Source organism: Pyrus communis, chromosome 12, assembly GCF_963583255.1.
Source record: "Pyrus communis chromosome 12, drPyrComm1.1, whole genome shotgun sequence".
In the NCBI taxonomy this organism is placed as follows: Eukaryota; Viridiplantae; Streptophyta; class Magnoliopsida; order Rosales; family Rosaceae; genus Pyrus; species Pyrus communis.
In genome coordinates this window covers 24,255,109-24,276,203 of record NC_084814.1, presented here as the reverse complement: position 1 = coordinate 24,276,203, position 21,095 = coordinate 24,255,109, and the positions used below count along the sequence as shown (strand labels likewise).

Genomic DNA, 21,095 nt, shown 5'->3' with positions numbered 1-21,095 from the left:
CTTTGTGTCTGTTCAAATAAAAAGAGTCTGAGTTTTTGCTTATAGAATTTTGTTAATCATACTAGTTATAATTTGTCTCTACAAAAAGAAATTTTACCAACCGCGACTACATGCTTTGTCCTAACATGTTCGGATGTTCCTATAGTTTAAAATATAATCAAAGCTAGTTAATTATTCAACTTTTCTTCTAATTATTTGAATTATTTTAGACAAATTCTCTTTACGCCTACAACTTCGTTGGGAGGCTCAAAAAACTGACCAAACAGAATAAATTTTTTGTTGTTGTCCTTGTTCTTTCTTTGATGATTCGGACACGTCCTTGTTGCTTAAGATGTTAAAACTAGGCTTAACTACATGTACACGCAATCATCTTCTTTTTGTAAAATGAGAGATTTTTCAATGTGTCAGAAATAAAATCTAGTAAATTAAGTGTATTAATACAATTAATTGGAATCATAAAAAAATATTTCTAACTAATTGTCTTATGACATGTGTTGTAGAGGCACCCTCAAAAGTTTCTCTTATAAAATAAACCTATGATTTTTCGCATATATAAATGAATGCAGCAATGTAAATATGATATTCTAAAAAATAACATGCATATGTATACACTTTTTACAATATACCAAATTTTATAACCCTTTTGATCATTTTTGAACGTAGAAGACAAAAATGATGGCTTTTGAAAACGCCTGGTCATTTATGATAATAACTTTAAAAAAAAAAAAAATTAGAGTCGTTTAAGAACTATTTCATTTTTAGTTTTTTTTTTTTTTAATTTTTTTTTTTGTTCTTAATATATGAAAATAATATGAGAAAATAAAGGATGATGAAGGAAGCTGTAAGGGAGCGGAAGAAATAAGGAACAAAGAATGAATAAAAAAAAAAATTTAAAGTGAAGGCAGCTTAAAATAGTTTGGTTTGGTTTTAATCTTCATTTTGTGCAACATCACTTATACTTTCTTCTACATATATCTCTCTCATGCAACATATTTCCTCCACTCATCGTCTATATCTCTATTTTCTTCCATGAATTTCCCTTCTATCTTTAATACAATAATTAAAACTAAAAAGTAAAAACTAAAAGCAAAATAGTTATCAAACGAATAATTGTATATGTAAGTAACTATCTTACTAAATTACTCCTAAACCTCTACTTACAAAAATATATATTCCAGCCTCCATATTTCAATCTTGATGGTAAAAGCATGGAAGAACACACACAAAACCTAACCATTTTCCAAAGTTGAAAATAAAAAGTCTAATTACAAGGATTACTGGATAATTACCCTTGCTTATCTTCTTGTTTCTCATACTTGTCACAAAAACAACGACCCAAATTTGTATATAACAGATTAAGCGACTATTTAATTAAGCCTCTTGATAATCTTTTTCTTCTTCATTATGCGCCTGTTGGCATTGAGAAGAAGAACTGAAGGAAGGAGCTACAACCACAGAAGAATAAACTTTACAACTACCAAATGAAAGTGCACAAAGCTTATTATTCCTGTCCTCATCGTGATCACCATGATCTTGACCAGAAGTAGCAGCACCACTCGATGAACAGACTATAGTTTCTTCGACAAGCGTATCAAAATCGATCCCTCTCATTTGGCTTCGATCCCACAGATTAGCCTTTGCGCTCGACACACTATTTAGAGACGATGATCTTGCATGGTTCTTCATGATTGCATGCTGAAGGAGCTGAGAAAGCCTCGGATTCTTTCTCAAGATGCTGCAGTTTTCTTCATGTGTATTCAAGATGTGACATGATGCAAAGTTGGTTTTTGCATTCCTGCCTCTTAGGAGCCTAGCAGCCTTATCGTACGCCAACGCCGCCTCCTCTTCCCGATCGAAAGTCCCTAACCACAGTCTCAGCTTCTGTGAGGAGTCCTTGATCTCAGCTACCCATCTTCCTGATGGTCTTTGTCTCACTCCTAGAAACCTTTTTCCATTTTTGCTACCTTTTCTCGTGTTTTTCTCTTTGTTTTCTTGGAAAGTTTGTGTTTGGATAGGTTGGGACATTGAGGATGAGTCCATTAGATCAGTTGGAGATCACAAGGGTTTGGGGTTATAGCTTTAGGCTGTGGATGAAAGAGAAGGCATTTATGCATTATTATAGTAATATGGTGAGTGCTGTAAGAATGATGACAGGGATCATGGCATGTTGACATTGTCTCATCTAGGGTTTGTTTGTTTACTAAATAAGAGCATATGATAATACTAAATTAATGAGGGAAAGCAGAACTCTCAAGCATAATTGCATATTCTTAATAAGGTTCTTCACAAACAAGCTGCTCAAAACTCTCTCAGGTCACATTCGAAAACGCTCAAAGTTCAGGAACCTAACTGTTATTACACGATAGTTGAAGGGCTTTTTTCCTATATTTTGATTCTTTCTCACTAACATTAACGGTTGTTAGGGGTTACACTAATTAAGTAATATTAATAATGTTAATCATTTAGAAAACGTCAAGAGAAGTGTTGATAAGCATTTGCGTTTTGTTTTCTTCTAATTACTATTATTTTATTATGCAAGACATGGAGTTTTGTATGGAAAGGCATGCATTCCAAGCTATTACATACGTGTATATATATATATATATATATATATATATATATATGGTAATCCAATGTCGTACTTATTTGACCAGAGATTATAAGTTGTATAAATATAGCGACTCTTTTTTTTTTTTTTTTTTTTTCTCTCTTTTCTAATGACTATAGGTGCAACCAAGCTTAGTTCCGAATAATTAAAGTCGGTTCTTGAGTTTTTGAGCAGGGGAATTAGCATCAGTTGCTATCAAATAATGAATAAATATAAATTTTTGGTGTTATCATCCAAGTAATTGTCATGGTTGGAGTGAAAAAGAAATGTAAAATTTTGGTTATAATTAAACATTTAATTTGGGAATTGTTATTGGCACTCCAAAAATCTCATTTCACACTCCAAACTTTCCATAATTAGAAAGAAAAATACACTAGTGAGGAGTGTAGAATGAGATTTGTGGAGTGCTATCTTTTGTATAAATCAATCGACTTCAATGTCATGTTAAGAATTTTTTTGTAATATGACTTTTATACAGGGCTTGCAATTTTTTGCACGATCTGTTAATCTGATAAGAAACGGCACATAAATAATTAATAGGTTTCGGGTCAACCCGTTAACGAGTCAGGTCGTTATCGAGTCACCTATTAATTAAGAACCCGTTAGGATTGTTATCCGATCATACGTTAAGAATCCATTAAGATAACATGTATGACACGTAAACAACACGAATACAACTGTTTGTTAGGTCTAGACATTAGGCATGACAATTTATTCTATGACCATTATTACAACACGAAACGACACGACTTGTAATGAGTCGGGCTATTATCGGATTACTTATTAAGAATTTGTTAAAATAACATGTTTAACACAACACATACCAAATATAACAAGTATACCACAAACACGACATATATGACTCGTTTACCAAATCTACTTTCGTCCAGAGTAAATTAGTAACAATAAATAACGTGTTAGAGTAAGACCACCATGCAGGTATCTTAATTCCTAAGGTTTGGTAGAGCAGAAAAGGTTGAAGATGATTTAGATGTCTCCCACATGAATGGGGTAGGTGCACACATTAATTGACACGGGTCCAAATTCATACATCACGCAAATCTTAGGGTTAGATTACTATTTCAACATCGCACCAGGGTGATGATCTGGGATGGAATATTTGGCTCAAGTAGTTGCAGAAGAAACGTACAAACCAATGAGGTATCGACAGAATTATACAAAATCGTGATTAGTATATAATTAAGCTCACCGTTAACCTAATTGGGGAATACTGCAAGTTAGTATGCCTCCAATTACCACGAAACAAAAAACACACCTCAAAAGACCAAAATCCAAACAGAGCCAGCGTTTGATTCTAATTTATATTCACACTGCCAATATACTCGAAATTAAAAAGACTAAAAGTTTGGCACTTGTCACATAAACGATGCACAAGCTCTCTGCTTCTTTTGGTTTTATTTTTATTCAAAATTTGAATATATCCCTGCGGAGAATTGTTGTCTTCTGAAAAATAATCAGAATCTTCAGCTTTATTGTTGGATTCTTAGTGTACTTTGTCACTTTCGGACAGAATTTTTAGGTTTCACCGGATGTATATAATGTGTTTATTTTTTCTCAAATAAAACTTTAAGTGTTATTAATTGTATGTAATTATATGTCTATTTTCGCATCATGTGTGGTATGATTAGTCATGTAATATTTATTTTATACCTGATAAAATAGTAGCAATGGTCTCTTAATTTATCAAAACGTGCAATTCCTTTACATACATACATACATACATCTGAGTTGATAGTTTACACATGAGTTATAGTTCTTCAACTTCCATTTTGTAGCCCAATATCAGCAAGTATTGGCATAGCTATCTTCCTCCACTTCTCCAATGTGGATTTGGCAGCTTATAAGAATGCACACCGCATATATCTTTAACTTAGCCATTTCTATCCGATCCTAGCGATCAAACAAGGCCTTTGAGTTTGTGGTTTTATTTTCTTTTCATATTTAGTAAAAAAATACACGTAACCTATCCGTATTTTTATGCACAATTGAAAAAAGTCCGCGAACAAAAAAAATTAATTAGTTATATCAAAATATTTTCAACATATTTTTTAAGAGATGGCCGAACAATACTCACTCACATTTTGCGAGTATTATAATACCGAGTATTTATTAATATTAGCCAAAATTTAACACTTAATTTCATAAATGTCATATTTTATAAAAACTTTTTAAATATAGCAAAAAACTCATGTGAATAGACCTAAATACCCATGAAATAAAAAACACTTGAATAGATCTGCTCAATACCGTTGAACAAAGTGTGAGGACGCAAGGGGAGTCGGTAAATGTCATGGAGCAGTTGCGGGTGTTGTGTCAACTAATTGAGTACAGACTTGAAAATTTGCCGCTTATGTCGAAAATTTAATCGCTACAGTTGATACAATATCGTGCTGGTAGAATATGCTGTGTACAATCATCTTAGCATACATGATATTAGTTGAGGTTTCTAACTCATTGAAATCAAATTTCAATCTAATTATGCTTACGAATTTCTCTTAAATTTGTTGGAGAACAGAGATTTAAACACAATAACAGTTTTCACAAGAGGATCGTTCCAATTTAATTCTAGCTTCTATTACCCGCAAATCTAATTAATCTGTAATTCCTATTAGCAAGTTCTGAATTATACCAGACCTCACAAACCAATCAAAACTAAACAACAGGGTGAGTGTGTGTGAAAATGCTGCTCTCAACAATGGGGTGAGGGTTTTGCCATTTATATTTATTTGGTTTTCATTTTGAGGATATTTACGTCCATTTAAGTGAGTTTTTTTTTTATATATTTGAAAGTTTTTATACAAAATGATATTTACAAAATTGAGTGTTAAATTTTGGTTATTATTGATAAATAATCTATTATACCCATATTTGACAAGCTATACTAGTTAGTTGGGTATTGCCTTAGTAATACTTAGAGAAATAGAAAGTGATAGAGAAGAAGAGAGGAGAGGATCATATTCCCGGTCTTTTACTTAAATAGTTATTACAATGTATGTCACGTAGGACATCATTAGTTAATTGCAGATAGATTTGAAAGTCACGTCAACATCTTACATTGAAAGAAAGATAGAAAAAATGAAAGAGTAGGAAAGAAAATGAGAGGGGATTCATAGGGGGATACTCCACTGCGGACAGCCATTGTATCACTGGCCAAAAGTTCCTTATGTTGTCCACTGATTTCTCATCACACAATAAATCTTTCTGATCCATCCAAAAAAAGAAATGCGGACAAAACTCACTCATCATCTGCCACTCAGACTGAGTGAGAGAGGTGGCAAAGATGGCGGTGGAGATGGCCATCAGAGCTTCCGCCACCCCAAGACCCGCCCTGCCTCCACCTAAACTTCCTCTCAAGCCACCCAAATTTAGACCCACCTCTGTTTCCCTACCAACATCAACCACAATCTTCCTTTTAGGCCTTTTCACCTCCCCCATTGAAGCCAAAGCTTTCAGCCTCTCCAAGGACCAGATTGTCTCGTCACTCACTGAAGTAAGAACTGTATAAAGTTGTTTTCTTTGAATTGGGTTTGCCGGCAATTATTCAAACTTCAAAGTTCTGATCTTTCTGGTTTTGTTGCATGAATTGGCAGGTGGAGCAGACGATTGATCAGATACAGCAAGTGGGTTCGACAGTTTTCGACCGCACGGCGCATGCTCTGGAATCTGTTCTGAATGCAGTGAAGCCCGGCATTGATGTGGCGTTGCCGATTGCGAAACAGGCCGGAGATGAAGATTGCTTCTTCGGCAAGATTGCCCAAGAAGCATCCATGCAGCCTGTTCTAAGTGCTGCAAAGGTTTTTACTTTAACAATTCAGTTGCTACTTGCAATAATCTACCCGCAATTTAGTAAAAAGCTCAATGAATTGCTTGATTTCAGAGCATAACTACACATGCAATCACAAGGTGGTTCGAACTTCGAACTGAGATTTGATTTCGGGTACCTGACTGTTGGATATCTATAAGCAATGCAATTTTCGTTTCTAAGACCTAGTAATTTTTCAAATGTAGTTGTTTTTTCTTTGTATAAGAGATATTAAGGGAGGGGGGATTCGAACTCGGACCTTGGATGCAAGGGAGAATGCTCTTAACCAACCGAGATACAGACCCCACTAAATATAGTTGCTTTAGGTTCATAATGGCAGTGACTGTTTTGGTGAACTTTCGATTTCACGTACATGATTATTTTTAAAATGCTTACATGGTGTGTAGTGTTCATTTCCTAAAACTTGAAAATTTTCGGAAATGTAGTTGTTTTAGGTTCACTACGTCAGGTATATAAGCTTATTACGAAATGGAATTGCTTCATGTATGTAAAAGGGTGCACATATTTGAAACAACAATAAACAGTGATATCTCCTGCTTGAAATAGCTTGTAGAACTTGCATTTATGCACCATATCGATCAGTTTCAAATTCGAGTACTTACATTTAGAAGCTATAAAGCGGATTGAGATTGCAAGTTTTGGTTCATATGGACTAAATATGCTATGGTTTTGTGTTGTACTAACTCTAGGTTCGCTTACTCCTCCTTATATCAACAAAGAATTACCTTCTGATTGATATTCGACCAGAGAAGGACAAGGACAAGGCTGGCATTCCCCACCTACCATCGAGCGCCAAAAGCAAAATGATTGCCATTCCGTGAGTGAGTAACTTCTCCCAGGCATCCTCAACCCTCTAATTTGTACCCTTTCTGCATCCCATTTATGAACTCTTCTTCGCCTCTAATAGTTTTTCTATTCAGTTTGGAAGAACTACGGAACAAATTGAGAGGCCTCGTCAGAAACGCGAAGAAAGTGGAGGCAGAGATAGCAGCTCTCAAGAATTCTTACCTCAAGAGAGTTAACAAAGGCTCCAGCATCATGATGCTGGACTCGTGAGTTCTTTCGTATTAAGCTCCAACTCTTAAAATTTACTACCGGATCATATTAAGTAGCTAAATTACGACATTACTTTTGTTCTTGTTTTTGTTTCGCGTTAATAGGTACTCTGATTAGGAAGAATAGTTGCACGAGCACTAACTAGTCTATAGGCTTTAAGAACCGTTGGACAGTAGCAGATGGGTTCTCAGGAAGCAAGGGATGGTTACAGAGCCGTTTAGACGCAGATTCGTACAATTTGTCTTTCGCCGAGGTCCTTTCGCCATCAACAGTCGTCCCAGCAGCGGCTAGACGTTTTGGCACAACCAGCACATCCGCAGAGTCTGGTCGAAAGCTTCTTCCTGGATCCGACTGAGTAGCTTCTAAATCATTTCTTGTGTTTTTCTTTGATCGATGTTAGTGGGTCTATTTTGTAATTCAATTCTGACCTCTATATATTCTAGTTTTTTTTTTTTTTTTTTTTAACAACCGATATTGATGAAGAGGAATCAAACTCAAAACTTTGGGCGCAAGAAAAATACTTTTAATCATATGAGATATAAATCAATCGGAGCGTGTAATAATTTTAATACAGACGATTATATTTAATAATTATTTGAATACTATTTTGAAGTGCGTAACGAAAATAATTTGATGATGTGATAAGTAATGCATTTTGAAGTGCCTTTCTAGATCTAGCATGTTTGGATCATTCTTGAAATTGAAGCGCCTCAAAGTTTTATTGCCATCAAAATCAAGATTTATAAGGTAAAGTGAGACGCAAAGCTGATTTTTGGATGTTAAGTGACATATATATATATATATATATATATATATCTTTTTTTAAACAATCGATATTATCAACACTAAGGGCAGGGTTCAAATTTGTCTCTGACCAGAATCGAACTTAAGATCTCTCACTTATAAGTGAAGAGGAATACCACTAGACCGTGGTACTAAGTGGTTAAGTGACACATTTTTAGTTACAATGAGTATAGTGAGACTAAAATTGAGATTCGAGGGCATTGATGTAAATAAGCCAAACAAGGGGTGCGCACTGCGCATAGTAATACAAGGTAGTAGGGGTCGGCTTACTCTGTTGAAATAGACAAGGCAGCGGATATCGTTCTTCCTCTTCCATCCCCAGCCACCACCAAAAGCCCCTTTTGAGTTGCAGCTTCGGAGGCTGTTTCCATGACGTCAAACCACCATTCGGATTAGGGTTTTCTCCGTTCGCAGACTTCCCCCAGCAAAAAAATCATGGCCTCCCTCTCCGTCTCCTTCCCCAATTTCACCACCACTTTCCTCGGCCCCAAACTGTACTCTCTCTCTCTCTCTCTCTCTCTCTGTTGATATGTATATATATGTTATTATATCTGTTGATTTGTCTATTTTCTTGCAGTAAATTTCTCGAAAATTCGAAGAAGCTGCGAACTTGTTGTTCCGCTGTACGAGCTCCTAGATGTGCTGCTGCTGCTGATACGTCTTATGGAGGTAAAGTTCATTTCAATCTTTCTGCAAGTTAAAGTTTTTAGCTCTTTTTATTGTAATTTGGGGAATTTTTGTTATTCATTTGTTGCCTAAGACTTAGAATTTAGATTGTAGGATGGGGGCAGATTCGTGGCACCAATTTTTTTTACACAACTTTTGACACATTTTTGTGGTGCACACTTTGTAATGTATTTTAATGATCTGAACCGTCTTTTGTAGTAAGGATAAAAGGCACAAACTTTTGCTTCTGCTAGTTCAAATTTAGTTGATGGCAATTGGCAAGCAAGGTTTTTGTGAGCATCGAAATTCAAGTAGTTGTGTGTGTCACTCCGCTCTTTGTCGTCCATCGGATGAATTGGCAGCTATCCATTGTGCTATGTGGTGAATGATTAAAACGCGAGCTTCAAGTAGTTGTGTGTCCATCGAAAGACACAAACTTACGTTGGATATGTAGTACCAGTGCTTAGTGGTTTAATATATCTGCCTTGAGAGTTCCTCCTGGATAAGTAGACGGCTCCCCTTTGCTCATTTCCCATTTTTGTTGCCTCTGTAGGTAATGCTCCAAAATTCCCTAGAATCAGTGTTTGGGATCCGTATAAACGTCTTGGTGTGACCTATGATGCGTCTGAGGAAGAAATTTGGGGATCGCGCAATTTTCTCTTACAACAGTATGCTGGACATGAAAGAAGTGAAGAATCAATTGAAGCTGCTTTTGAGAAAATCCTGATGACCAGCTTCTGGCAGAGGAAGAAAACAAAAATTAATTTGAAGAGCAAGTTAAAAAAGAAAGTTGAAGAGTCTCCGCCATGGGTTAAGAACTTGCTCAATTTTGTGGAAGTTCCACCTGTTGAAGTTATCTTTAGAAGATTGTTCCTCTTTGCGTTCATGGGTGGCTGGAGTATCATGAACTCAGCTGAAGGTGGACCTGCATTTCAGGTTTGTTCCAAATTTTCTGTTGTGATTGACAATGCTCGAATGGCCTTGTATCTTTTAATCACACCTGATGCCATTTTCTGTTATCCAAGTGAAACCTTCGGTCATAGTAATTGAATGCGTAGGCTAATATTGGCTTGTCCTTAGTGCATCCCTTATTGGAAGCGTCGATTTAAAACTTGTTTTATTTGTGACTGATTTGTGCAAGTTTGGGGCAGAACTTCACTCTCTAGTTAGACATTGTTTTTTTTTTGCTGTGCTATTCTTAGATCCTTTAAGCCTTACATGAAACATCTTCGTTTGTTCACAATGTGGATGATATCTTTGATTGAGTTGCTCTCATCATATGATGAGCCCCAACGGTTTGGAATAGAATATGGTAGTGGCATTGTGGCAGTCTCCTTGTGAAGCATGCCTTGCTGACACAATTAGACTTTAGATAGACCTTTCTCGACGTACACAGCAAATGCCTACCTTCTTTTGCTGAATCCAACATTGGTATCTTTATGTCGTTTTTCTCCCGTATCTCCATCCTTCCATGCTTTTCTATCATAGATTCGTACTAGATAAATGCACCCTTCCTCTTTGTTGATATTTGATTAAAACACTATAATTTGCATACAAGTACTCAGAAAATAGATTACGCTGTTGGTACCCCTTTTTTGGGAACTTGCAATCAATCGAAATATTTGTTACTACAGGTGGCGGTATCCTTGGCAGCTTGCATCTATTTCCTCAACGAGAAGACAAAGAGCTTGGCCAGAGCTTCCATTTTTGGGTAAGTTTGGACAGTAGCCATAGTTGTCTGCCTTCTTCCCCCACTCTTCTCGTTACTTACACCTTTCCCCTATTGCAGACTTGGAGCTCTCGTCACTGGTTGGGTATGCGGTTCGGTTTTGGTCCCGAATATTCCATCAATGCTGTTACACCCGACTTGGACCCTTGAACTTGCAACCTCACTCGTAGTTTATCTGTTCTTGTTTCTTGCTTGTACCTTTCTCAAGTAGTAGAACTCAAATTATTTTATCAGGTTTCCATCCTTTAGAATTCACATTTTTCTGATAGTTGTGAACTGAGCCAAGGCTTGAATGTTTCGTTTTAATGAATTACAAGTCTGCCACTTCAATTTACTCCCCAACGCTAGATTTGACCCAATTTTTCGTCAATTGGCATCGTGTGTGAGAGACGTGCGATTCACTTTTGAGGATAAACCCGTCTATCCAGTATCCACCTTCCATCTCTTTTTCATCCGAGAAAGGGAAAGCCGGGATTCAAGACGTAAATAGCCTACTCGGCCGGGTCTTGTTATATTGGGCCCGAATATGGGCAGATTTGGTTTAATTTGGAGAGAGAAACCCATTATCATCAGCCATAAAGAAAATAGACGGTGTGGATAGCATCAAAATGGTTGCCACATAAAAACGGACGGTGTGGATAACATCAATAATATGAGTTCTCATGCCAATATAAGGGACTTTCTCACCCTGAACTATAGGGATAAAGATTGCACGTCCCCAGCAACTAAGGAATGTGTATTGTTCGTTTAACTGCATATTGGTATGCAAATTTATTTATAGAAATATCGATATCGATTGCATTCGACGAAAATTTATTTTTTATTTATTTTCCTATATCTCACCGATAAAAGGGTGAAGTTTGCATTTTACCCCTTATCCATATCCATCATTGATTTCTTTTTTTGGCGTATGCATCAAATTAAAAGACTCTTTCACGTGAACAAACCAAGCATGTACTAATTAAGTAATTTACTAATCAAATAAGTACTTAAAAATGTAAACAACAGCACTACACGCACCTACATAGCTAGGATCAATCCTACACGATGATAAACAACATCTGAAATAACTAAAATAATTGAATTAGTATGAACTAATACTACAGCTGGGATGGATTATCTATCATAATTAAGCTAATCAAATCAAGCGCCGCCTCTAAATTTGTTGTAAGTGCTGAAGCGATTGTTCTTGGTAGCACAGCAGCCGACGCAGTAGATGAGAATCACCAATACAATAACACACCCGTTAAATATGGCCAAGTTCCTCCACTGCTTCCTGATGTTTGCCAGCACTCCTCCCTTGCACGACTCGCACTCGTAGCACAGCTTCTTCTGGTCGTTGCTCCACGTTTTGCAGTCGCTGTCTCCGACTGCAAGCCCTTTTTTGGGAACTTCCCAGAACGTCGCGTTCTTGTACTCGAATCCGCAGTAGGACGGCGGCTTGCAGCAACCAGACTGATCATCGTATAAACATTTGATTAGTTAGTGCAAATTTTATGAGCAAAAATCATTGATTAAGAACACATCAGTACGTAACGCAACGTAGACGCTCAAACCCTAACAGTGCATGCAATCCAAAATGTAAACCAAAATCCAAATTAATTTTTTCATTCAACGAACGACGTACGCTATTGTCGTGGTATTACTAAAATAAATACAAATCACGACTTTTAAATTGATAATATATGTGAAGCAAAAACATAAAAAAAAATTAGTTACTCATTTATTTGATTATATGGTCGGACTCGAACTCTTTATAATAATTTATTGAGTTAATTTTGGAGTAATCAACCAAAATAAATAAACAAATCCAAAAACAAAATGGTGATTAATTAATAAACATTTTGTAACAATTTTCTAAATATGGATGTAAAACAAATACGACTAAACCCCCTTTTATCCTAATTAAATCTTACCGCAGTTTTCTGCAGGCCATAAATATTACTCTAATTATTTTTTGACAAATGATAGGCAACTTTACTCTAAATTCTATATAATTACAGAGCGTATTCGCCAAAACAATCACTAATCTAATCAACTTCAATAGTGACCCAGTGACACTACTGATATTTTTTTTTTGGTCGAGAATATATATGTGTATACGTATTGAATCAGACCTAAAATTATATAATTAAATAATTAAGTTAATTAATAAATTAAAATTAAAAATCGAGAAAAATAACTAACCTGTATAGGAGACAAGTTTTTCTTGTAGAATTCAGCCTGGGATTCATGAACGTCGCCGCCAAGACTCTTGCAAATTTGCGCATCGATCAAGCAACTCTTGATGGGACCCCAGTTCTTATCATTAACCACGTAATGCTGCATCCAGTGCGAGAAGTCCCCGCTCTTGTACTCCTTGTACCCTCTCCCGGAAACCACCTGCCCTATCCCCTTGTTCGTCACGAGAATGGCGAACACGGTGAACACGATGAGCCCGATGATGACCACGAAGACAACGATTAAGTAGATGTAGAGGAGAGAGTTGAGTCGGCAGCAGGAGCCGATGAGCCCTAGAAGGGACACCACGCAGAAGAAGATGCCGCCGATGATGAGCGGAGTTTGGAGAACTTTTTGGCAGTGGGTGCCGCCGTGGACTTGGAAGTAGATCCCGGCCCCGATGGAGGCGAGGCCGAGGAGGAGGAAGAGGAAGTTCAAGATCCCCACCACCGCGTTGCTTACGCGAAACATTGTTGATAATGGTATTCTGAAAACTGAAAACGAAATGATGAAAAACAAGAAACCCTAATTCTCGATTCGACGGTGCTTGTTTCTTTTGAAAACTGAAAACAAACAATGAGAAACGAAGAGAGGCAGAGGCAAGGGAAAGGAGGACTCGTTTTTTGTGTGTATGCTTATCTGTTTAAGTAACTGTTTTATAGGAGTTTAATACGACGTAAACGGTTGCAATTTTTGGTTTTTTGATTTTGAATGGGTGTCTCCGAATGGGACTCGGTTTTCGAATTATTTACGGATTTGGGATTCTCACGTTGCATCGAGTCCGTTTGCGCGTTTTCCAAAGTGGAGGCAACACGTGTCGAGACGATACATAGGACACGTCGTGTTTACCGTTGCGGTTAACTCTGGGAGTCCAAAATTTGAAAGGGATGTGTAAAACTGAGTCAGGCACGTAGTGAAGAACGCCTACTGTTTAGAGGGAGACGGTTTGATAGTGCGACGTGAACCAACGTGGAAATTTCAAATATTTTTTACATAATTATTTTCTATGCATAAATGAAAGTAAATTTTTGCTTGTATTAGATATTTTTTTACTTTAGGTGGTGTTGTCAGGATTCGACTATTGGGAGTCTTAGTATTAAAGGTTCAAGTTTTTAATAGAAACAGAGCACAAAGCAACAACAATAAAAGTGACATGCACCAAACATTCAAAAGATCATCGGAAGACCTTTACATATATATCTCTCGTACTCCAGATGATCTTGAGAATTTGGGATTACCTTAGTCCTATTGTACATCCGCCACTGATTGTTAGAGTATCCTCTATTACTTTTGGGACTTGGATTATCTGGGGTGAAAAGAGAACAAGAGTTAGTAAAAAATCTAGAGTACACAACTCATTTTATGTAAGTTTCTCTTGAGGTAGCAGATAAAATATTTTTCTCTTGGAGAAATTTTGTTTATTTTATCCTTAGTTTCAAAGAGATATAATTACAACTTTACCCTCATTATATTGGGTTGTGGCCCATAAGCTGATCAATGCCTTACCAACTTCTTTTTCGGCTTGGGCTCAAAAGTCCAAATTTAAGTTGAGCAGGACCCAAAATATTTAAAGTAGTTAAACGGGCCCCGCATGCCACCTCGCAACAGAACCCACGCGCGCACGCACGCACGTGACGCACAGCCCTCTACCTTCCCCTCCCAAAGCTGGCTGCTTCAGTCTCAACGTCCAAACGACACCACCAACCAACCAACCAACCAACCAACCAACCCACATACATTATATTCATCGCCTCCTCGACGGATTTTCCCACACTTTCTCACCACTTTAAATCTCTACCCCCAAAACTTTCTCACCCTCCAAACACTTTTCTCTCTCTAAAAGTCTCTCTCTCTCGAAATTTAAACATGGCTCTAGCTACCCAGCCCACCACCAACCTCCTCCAAAACCCCTTCCTCTCCTCCAAACCCCAACCCAGACCCCAGCAGCTCCCCACCGTGGTCCCCTGCCCGGCCCGGCGTCGTTCAGGCTCCGTCCAATGCTCAGTCGCCGTCGCGCCCACCGCGGCCTCCAAGGTCGCCAAGGAGTACAAGGTCAAGTCGGTGAAGGCGAGGCAGATCATTGATAGCAGGGGCAATCCGACCGTCGAGGTTGATCTGGTCACCGACGATCTGTATCGATCGGCCGTGCCCAGTGGCGCTTCTACCGGAATCTACGAGGCGTTGGAGCTCAGGGACGGTGACAAAGCGGTCTACGGCGGGAAAGGTGTGCTCACTGCTGTGAAGAATATCAATGAGATTTTGGGACCCAAGCTCATTGGCGTCGATGTCAGGTTAATTAAGCTTAATCATTTTGTTTAATCACTCTTATAGTTAACCCATTTCTTAATTCTGTTTAGTAATAGTTTAGCAATAGATGTTAGAAAAAGTTCACTAATTTTGGTAAAGTTAAAGAAAAATTTACCAAGGGACCGTTAGGAAGCCCATCGGGGACTTCTATCGTAGGCACTTATGCTTATAAGTGCTCTTGCTCCAAGTGATTTTGTTAGAAGCATGTCGGAATCTTCACTAAAAATTCAAGTGCTTTTCAAGAAAGCACAGGGATTTGTCCTTTCAAACGGTGTCTGAAGCATTTTTGGCTGCCTGAAAGCACTCTTAGCCATTCCAGAAGCTGTTTGATTATGTTTATATGAATTGTTGAGGCGTATTTGTTGTGTGAAGTTCTGAAATTTTTGCTCTTTGTTTCATTTTTCCAAGAAATCAAAATGAGGTCGATGCACTTATGCTGGAAATCGATGGAACCCCAAACAAGTCGAAACTGGGGGCCAATGCCATTTTGGGAGTATCTCTGAGCGTGTGTAGAGCGGGAGCAGGAGCAAAGGGAGTGCCATTGTACAAGCACATCCAGGAAGTGTCGGGAATAAAGGAGCTCGTTATGCCAGTCCCTGCTTTCAATGTGATCAATGGAGGCAGCCATGCTGGAAATAATCTGGCAATGCAGGAGTTTATGATCTTGCCGGTGGGTGCATCCTCGTTCGCTGAGGCACTCCGCATGGGTAGTGAAGGTTAGTCAGATTTGTTATTCATTTCCAGCCTTTGAACGCTTGACTTGTTATCGATTAGTGAGTTTTCAGCGTTTTTGAACCGTTGATAATTGATAAAGTGTTATGTATTTGCACGGAACAGTTTACCATACACTAAAGGGAATTATCAAGGCGAAATATGGACAGGATGCTTGCAATGTTGGAGATGAAGGGGGGTTTGCTCCCAATGTGCAGGATAACAGGGAGGGACTGGTTTTGCTCATTGATGCTATCGAAAAGGCTGGTTACACCGGAAAGGTAGGACCGTAGTAGGCGTTGGCATTCTTTTTCTCTTGCAAATGAACTTATGGTAATGTGTTATGTGGACTCACAGCAATGTCAATGATGCAGATCAAAATCGGAATGGATGTTGCAGCCTCAGAATTTCTCACTAAAGAAGGGAAATACGATCTCAACTTTAAGAAACAACCAAATGACGGAGCCCATGCGCTCTCTCCTCCGAACCTTGGCGAGCTGTACAAGGAGTTCATTAAGGAATTCCCGATTGTGTCTATTGAAGATCCATTCGACCAAGACGATTGGAGCTCGTGGTCTTCACTTCAGTCCTCTGTTGATATCCAACTCGTCGGAGATGACTTGTTGGTCACAAATCCAACAAAAATTGCTGAAGCCATTCAGAAGAAGGCATGCAATGGTTTACTTCTAAAGGCAAGCATTTTTAATCGCAATAGTTTTCCGTTAAATGGTAACAACCTTGTGATTTGAGTATCTTGATCGAGCTCATCTTCTTCCTCTGAATTGCAGGTCAACCAGATTGGCACAATAACTGAATCTATTCAGGCAGCACTCGACGCGAAAGCTGCAGGTTGGGGTGTCATGGTTAGCCACCGGAGTGGAGAAACTGAAGATAACTTTATCGCTGATCTTTCCGTTGGTTTGGCCAGTGGACAGGTTTGTTGGCTAAGTCCTATAACTATGCTCTCTACTGTTCGACTTCATTTGTACACGAAGTTGACGGATTTCATTTTGTTCCGTATAGATCAAGACCGGAGCTCCCTGCCGGAGCGAGCGGTTGGCCAAGTACAATCAGGTAAAAACTGGAACGATTCCATACCTCCAACACCATCAACTTATGACTTGATTTCCTGAATGTGTACAAAGCATTAGAATTGAAGAGTGACTGAAATTCTCTCTTTATCTGTGTTTTGATTTGGATGCAGCTTCTGCGTATTGAAGAGGAACTCGGCAATGTGCGTTATGCTGGCGAAGCTTTCAGATCTCCGTAAGCTTCGAAATTTTTATCAGATCATTCATCCAAGTCATCTAAGCATCCTTCCAATTCAGATTTCCTGGAAAATCTACACAAATTTTTATAGAGGTTATCAAGTTAGGTGTCATTAGGGTAGTTCCAAGTGCCGAATTCTGGGCATAGGATACCGGGCTTCTTCGTCTTCAATCCAAACATCTCGGTCAATAAATAAGTTGCTGGTCTCGATCAATCATCTTCATGAGTTTATATGGAACCGGTCAAACGACAGGCATCCAGTTCAACTTGGTAGTTCTTGTGTGGCATTGTAATGTAATGTACTGTATTATATTTCAACTTGTCGACTAAATCTTGCAATGTTTTAGAGGCATAACATCATTTACCTTTGAAAGTGTTTTGAGTTCCCAAATCGCTTTGTCATTTTAACGACAGCATTAACCATCGGAGGAGTGTCCTGTGATGTGTTTTCGCGTGTGGACGTGACCATGTTTGAATGGCACAACATAGCATCACGAACATAAACTCAAAGAGAGAGCTTCACTAATCGCTAATATTAATCAAGATCCTTTGATGCATTCAAAATAACTTCTGTAGCAAATTGCAATCATCACAATCACAACTTCGCCGAGTTAGTTATGAAGGCTAACAAAGGCAAGCAAGAAGGGGGACTGCGGGATGACTTGACTCAATAAACTTGACATCATCGTCTAACAACACGCTCTTTTCTCAATTCGCTTCTTGGTGCCTTAGGTACCTTGTTGTTAGCCTTCTGAGGCCAACCGCAAAGGAATGCCTTTTCTAGGGTTTCAAAGCCAAACCAAACACAACAAGAAGCATGAGCTCATTTAGTGATCATCACCAACGATACTGGTAAGAGTTAAACCTGAATAGACGGCCCTGTGTAATTTCCCAAGCGCATATAAAGATTATCTGGTTCTGTCTCAGCAAGCCATGCATAGTCCTCTTCTCTACCATCCTTTATTTTAATTCCGTTTTCTGTAGCCGCAGTTTTCAGCAGACCGCTAAACTCATCAGTGTTTCTATTCATGCGTATTAAGTTCACGAAGGAAAGAAAACCCTAAGTAGAAATCAAAGTTACTTACCAAAGGCAGTATACGGGTAGTCACGGTAGTAGGTACATTTTCTGCCTGCATCTTCTCTGTAAGGAGGAGTGAGAATGTCAAGAACAGCACAAGGAGTGACCGCCGTGAAATTATGCAGATTGCCCCCACTCCTTGGATACAAAACTGATGTCCCACATGGTGCTGTTAAAACCTTGTCAACTGCCAGCTTCGCCAATCTTACTACATTGGAGAGCAATTTCATAATCTCATTAGTTCTCCCGTATTTAAGCCCTTGAAGCATGAAAATCACGAGCATCGCATACGGTTGTATATCTCTCATGAAACCTAGCTTCTTGAAATCACTACAACCGCCATTTGTAACCCTAGAAACTCAGATCATTCGCCATGCTCACTGTCTACTATATTTTCTTAACAAATAAAGGACAATCAGAAACGACAGTAGAAACTCTGATCATTCGATGTGCTCAATGTGTATTGATAATCATCGTTGTAAGTATGTACTGAAAATTGCATGAAAAAGCAGACCTGGAAAGTAATTTGGTCCCTTGATCTCCTGGGCAGGCTCAATCCAATCATAAGATCTCACGTGCAAAGAGCCATAAAGAACTTTGCTAAAAACAGTCATTCCAGGATGGTCATGAAGCGGAATAACTGAGGAAGTAGGAAAACAGAATATACACATCTGCATAAAATCATTTGCTCAAAGTGAGAGTATAAACTTCAGAGAGCTTTGAATATAACGAAGAACCAAAATTCCTTATCGAATGGTAACTTAATATGCTTACCGTAAAACTATCACCTTCATACATATCCAAGTACGTTATTGGTTGAGCCCACCGAGAAACTCTTTTTAGTTGGTCAAGTCCAACAAAACCAAGCCCTCGATCATCATCCTGATTTTCCTCTTTAAGCCCAACATCAGTAGGAGACATCGCATCTGTGAATTCAAAAGAATATCAGAAAATTAAGACAAATACTATCATATGGTGTATCCATACCGTATAGGAACGGTGAATTATATTTGAGACATTGAGTATCCTGGTCTTCTATTTGTTATGAAGGAACTGAAACTGTCATCACCTTTGAGTTAGGCCTCACGATCTTTTGGGTTCATGCATGTTTTAAGCAGGAATCCGATTAGTGTGCATAAAATACACATATTTATTAACATAACGTATGCGACAGCAAAAGACAAAAGCAAAGACATTATTGTCAATTAATTAACCAATGAGACATTCCACATTCCTTATGTAAACTAAACCAAGCTGCTTCCTGTTCCACATACACCGGTATATGCAAATCTATATCAGTGGTAGCGTCGGTCTCAAGTATCAATAAGCAACAAAGCCCTATCAACCAAGACTATATCATCAAAAAAAGGAAAAACAATTGCAACTTCGCTGCAAATGGCGAGAAGACGAAAGAAATGCGATTCTTGATCCAACCGGATTTCACCCCGATAAGCAAACCAGCAACAAAGTTAGCACTTTGGATTTAAAATCTTTCTTTTAGAGCTGAAATCGCAGTTCCAAGACCAACAATGCACGCATTATATCACACAAACATGCTTTGCAGGCAAATTCTCACTGCTAAATTATATATCAGATTCAATGCTGGACATTCCTCCATCATGAGGTAAACTCGGTTAATTCTGAAAAAAGGTTACTTTGGACTGTAATTAGTGAAAAAATCTATATATTCTTACAATTCACCAAAACCCCACAAAATATATTACTCAATTCTTCAATTACACCACCAAAACAAGCAAACCCAATTTCAAAGTTCCAAACTTTTAATAAATTACGTATCAGATGAACAATTTAATTAAAACTTGAAAAAGAAGAACTTATGGGAAGGTACCGAGGACAGAACGGAGCTTATTGATAGCCGGAGAAGAAGGGGGAGGACACCCTGACGGCGTGAATACCGTTTGGCAGAGCTCGTAGAGAGCCTGAACTTTCGAGCCCTTCCTCGCCATGCTTGTGTGGCTTCGAAACGCAGTAAAATTGGGTCCGTTTTTGTAAAAGCGTCCGCATCTTATATGTAGCTTTCTGAAATTTTGGAAACATTCTGGTGGCCACTCACGAATTACAGAAAATTTTGGGAGCGAGAAAAGTTTGTGTTGCAGAATGTACGAAATGTAGGGGTCTTTTGCGGAAAGAGATCATGTCCGGATCCTTTCCACCTAATCCTCCTCATCAAACAATCTGGACTCTTGAAATTTGATTAAACGGCTAAAATCACAAGTTCATTTTAAAAGTTATAATAACTTTAGCCGTTGGATCAAATTTCAAAAGTCTGGATTGTTTGATGAGGAAGATTAGGTGAAAGAGATCCGAAGAGAATCTATTTCCGTCTTTTTGTTCCAGTGAGTCGAGTTGCTCTCAAGTTAAATTTGGTATTCCGTTGTTGGTGAACTAAACTGTATTTCTAGCACACTAAAAAAAAATCCCTCGCAAAAAGCAAGATAGTAACACAATGCCAGTGTGTGTAATATAATAAATAAATTAGCCAGCTCTCAGGTGCCTATTTGTGAAGAACACTAGCTTTCTTGTGTACCCGAGGATAGAGATCCACTCTAAATTTTTGTGTCTGTAATTCAAAGATCGAGACATTCGAACCATTTAAGAGAAAGAAAGGATCTAAACCGTTCAAGATTTTAAATTTTTATACAATAAACTAATTGGAGGCTGTATAATTAAAATTAAGCAGTCCTAATCTTCCTATTCGCGGATCCCCACACATAGAGATTCGAAAAGAATTTCTCGAAAGAGACCCAGTGTATTTTAGAATTACTGACGTGGCAAGACGAGT

At 38.2% G+C, this 21,095-nt stretch overlaps 6 protein-coding genes across 6 annotated transcripts; 3 read left to right on the top strand and 3 right to left on the bottom strand.

Moving 5' to 3' along the window:
* Positions 1-1,364: 1,364 nt before the first annotated feature.
* Positions 1,365-2,350, bottom strand: LOC137711470 (ethylene-responsive transcription factor RAP2-11-like). Its single transcript, XM_068450717.1, has one exon. The coding sequence runs from the start codon at positions 2,038-2,040 to the stop codon at positions 1,372-1,374; it is 669 nt and encodes a 222-aa protein (XP_068306818.1). The 5' UTR covers positions 2,041-2,350; the 3' UTR covers positions 1,365-1,371.
* A 3,480-nt stretch (positions 2,351-5,830) lies between these two features.
* LOC137709750 (calcium sensing receptor, chloroplastic-like) lies at positions 5,831-6,895 on the top strand. Its single transcript, XM_068448728.1, has 2 exons — positions 5,831-6,119; positions 6,220-6,895. Exons 1-2 carry the CDS (start codon positions 5,910-5,912, stop codon positions 6,511-6,513), a joined length of 504 nt encoding a protein of 167 aa, XP_068304829.1. The 5' UTR covers positions 5,831-5,909; the 3' UTR covers positions 6,514-6,895.
* Positions 6,896-8,612: 1,717 nt separating this feature from the next.
* Positions 8,613-11,041, top strand: LOC137710766 (protein CHAPERONE-LIKE PROTEIN OF POR1, chloroplastic-like). Its single transcript, XM_068449888.1, has 5 exons — positions 8,613-8,806; positions 8,890-8,981; positions 9,532-9,914; positions 10,613-10,689; positions 10,768-11,041. The coding sequence occupies exons 1-5, from the start codon at positions 8,748-8,750 to the stop codon at positions 10,916-10,918; spliced, it is 762 nt and encodes a 253-aa protein (XP_068305989.1). The 5' UTR covers positions 8,613-8,747; the 3' UTR covers positions 10,919-11,041.
* A 680-nt stretch (positions 11,042-11,721) lies between these two features.
* Positions 11,722-13,535, bottom strand: LOC137709668 (tetraspanin-11-like). The gene is made up of 2 exons (XM_068448654.1): positions 12,895-13,535; positions 11,722-12,162 (listed from the first exon to the last, which is right to left on the bottom strand). The coding sequence occupies exons 1-2, from the start codon at positions 13,396-13,398 to the stop codon at positions 11,851-11,853; spliced, it is 816 nt and encodes a 271-aa protein (XP_068304755.1). The 5' UTR covers positions 13,399-13,535; the 3' UTR covers positions 11,722-11,850.
* Positions 13,536-14,646: 1,111 nt separating this feature from the next.
* On the top strand, positions 14,647-17,532 carry LOC137710479 (enolase 1, chloroplastic-like). Its single transcript, XM_068449511.1, has 7 exons — positions 14,647-15,218; positions 15,643-15,950; positions 16,072-16,226; positions 16,320-16,637; positions 16,734-16,880; positions 16,969-17,019; positions 17,150-17,532. The coding sequence occupies exons 1-7, from the start codon at positions 14,794-14,796 to the stop codon at positions 17,213-17,215; spliced, it is 1,470 nt and encodes a 489-aa protein (XP_068305612.1). The 5' UTR covers positions 14,647-14,793; the 3' UTR covers positions 17,216-17,532.
* A 127-nt stretch (positions 17,533-17,659) lies between these two features.
* LOC137710480 (plant cysteine oxidase 3-like) lies at positions 17,660-20,375 on the bottom strand. The gene is made up of 6 exons (XM_068449512.1): positions 20,142-20,375; positions 19,067-19,218; positions 18,807-18,963; positions 18,302-18,500; positions 18,080-18,200; positions 17,660-17,994 (listed from the first exon to the last, which is right to left on the bottom strand). Exons 1-6 carry the CDS (start codon positions 20,257-20,259, stop codon positions 17,923-17,925), a joined length of 819 nt encoding a protein of 272 aa, XP_068305613.1. The 5' UTR covers positions 20,260-20,375; the 3' UTR covers positions 17,660-17,922.
* Positions 20,376-21,095: the final 720 nt, after the last annotated feature.

Bases quoted from the DNA above. Each gene is read 5' to 3' on its own strand.
- LOC137711470 (XM_068450717.1), bottom strand. From the start codon at position 2,040: ATGGACTCATCCTCAATGTCCCAACCTATCCAAACACAAACTTTCCAA.
- LOC137709750 (XM_068448728.1), top strand. From the start codon at position 5,910: ATGGCGGTGGAGATGGCCATCAGAGCTTCCGCCACCCCAAGACCCGCC. The intron at 6,120-6,219 runs GTAAGAACTGTA...ATGAATTGGCAG, and splicing joins TTGTCTCGTCACTCACTGAA to GTGGAGCAGACGATTGATCA.
- LOC137710766 (XM_068449888.1), top strand. From the start codon at position 8,748: ATGGCCTCCCTCTCCGTCTCCTTCCCCAATTTCACCACCACTTTCCTC. The intron at 8,807-8,889 runs GTACTCTCTCTC...ATTTTCTTGCAG, and splicing joins ACTTTCCTCGGCCCCAAACT to TAAATTTCTCGAAAATTCGA. The intron at 8,982-9,531 runs GTAAAGTTCATT...TTGCCTCTGTAG, and splicing joins TGCTGATACGTCTTATGGAG to GTAATGCTCCAAAATTCCCT.
- LOC137709668 (XM_068448654.1), bottom strand. From the start codon at position 13,398: ATGTTTCGCGTAAGCAACGCGGTGGTGGGGATCTTGAACTTCCTCTTC. The intron at 12,163-12,894 runs GTTAGTTATTTT...TACGATGATCAG, and splicing joins AAAACTTGTCTCCTATACAG to TCTGGTTGCTGCAAGCCGCC.
- LOC137710479 (XM_068449511.1), top strand. From the start codon at position 14,794: ATGGCTCTAGCTACCCAGCCCACCACCAACCTCCTCCAAAACCCCTTC. The intron at 15,951-16,071 runs GTTAGTCAGATT...TGCACGGAACAG, and splicing joins ACTCCGCATGGGTAGTGAAG to TTTACCATACACTAAAGGGA. The intron at 16,638-16,733 runs GCAAGCATTTTT...TCTGAATTGCAG, and splicing joins GCAATGGTTTACTTCTAAAG to GTCAACCAGATTGGCACAAT.
- LOC137710480 (XM_068449512.1), bottom strand. From the start codon at position 20,259: ATGGCGAGGAAGGGCTCGAAAGTTCAGGCTCTCTACGAGCTCTGCCAA. The intron at 19,219-20,141 runs GTACCTTCCCAT...TTGAATTCACAG, and splicing joins TAAGCTCCGTTCTGTCCTCG to ATGCGATGTCTCCTACTGAT. The intron at 17,995-18,079 runs GTTTAACTCTTA...TTGAAACCCTAG, and splicing joins ACACAGGGCCGTCTATTCAG to AAAAGGCATTCCTTTGCGGT.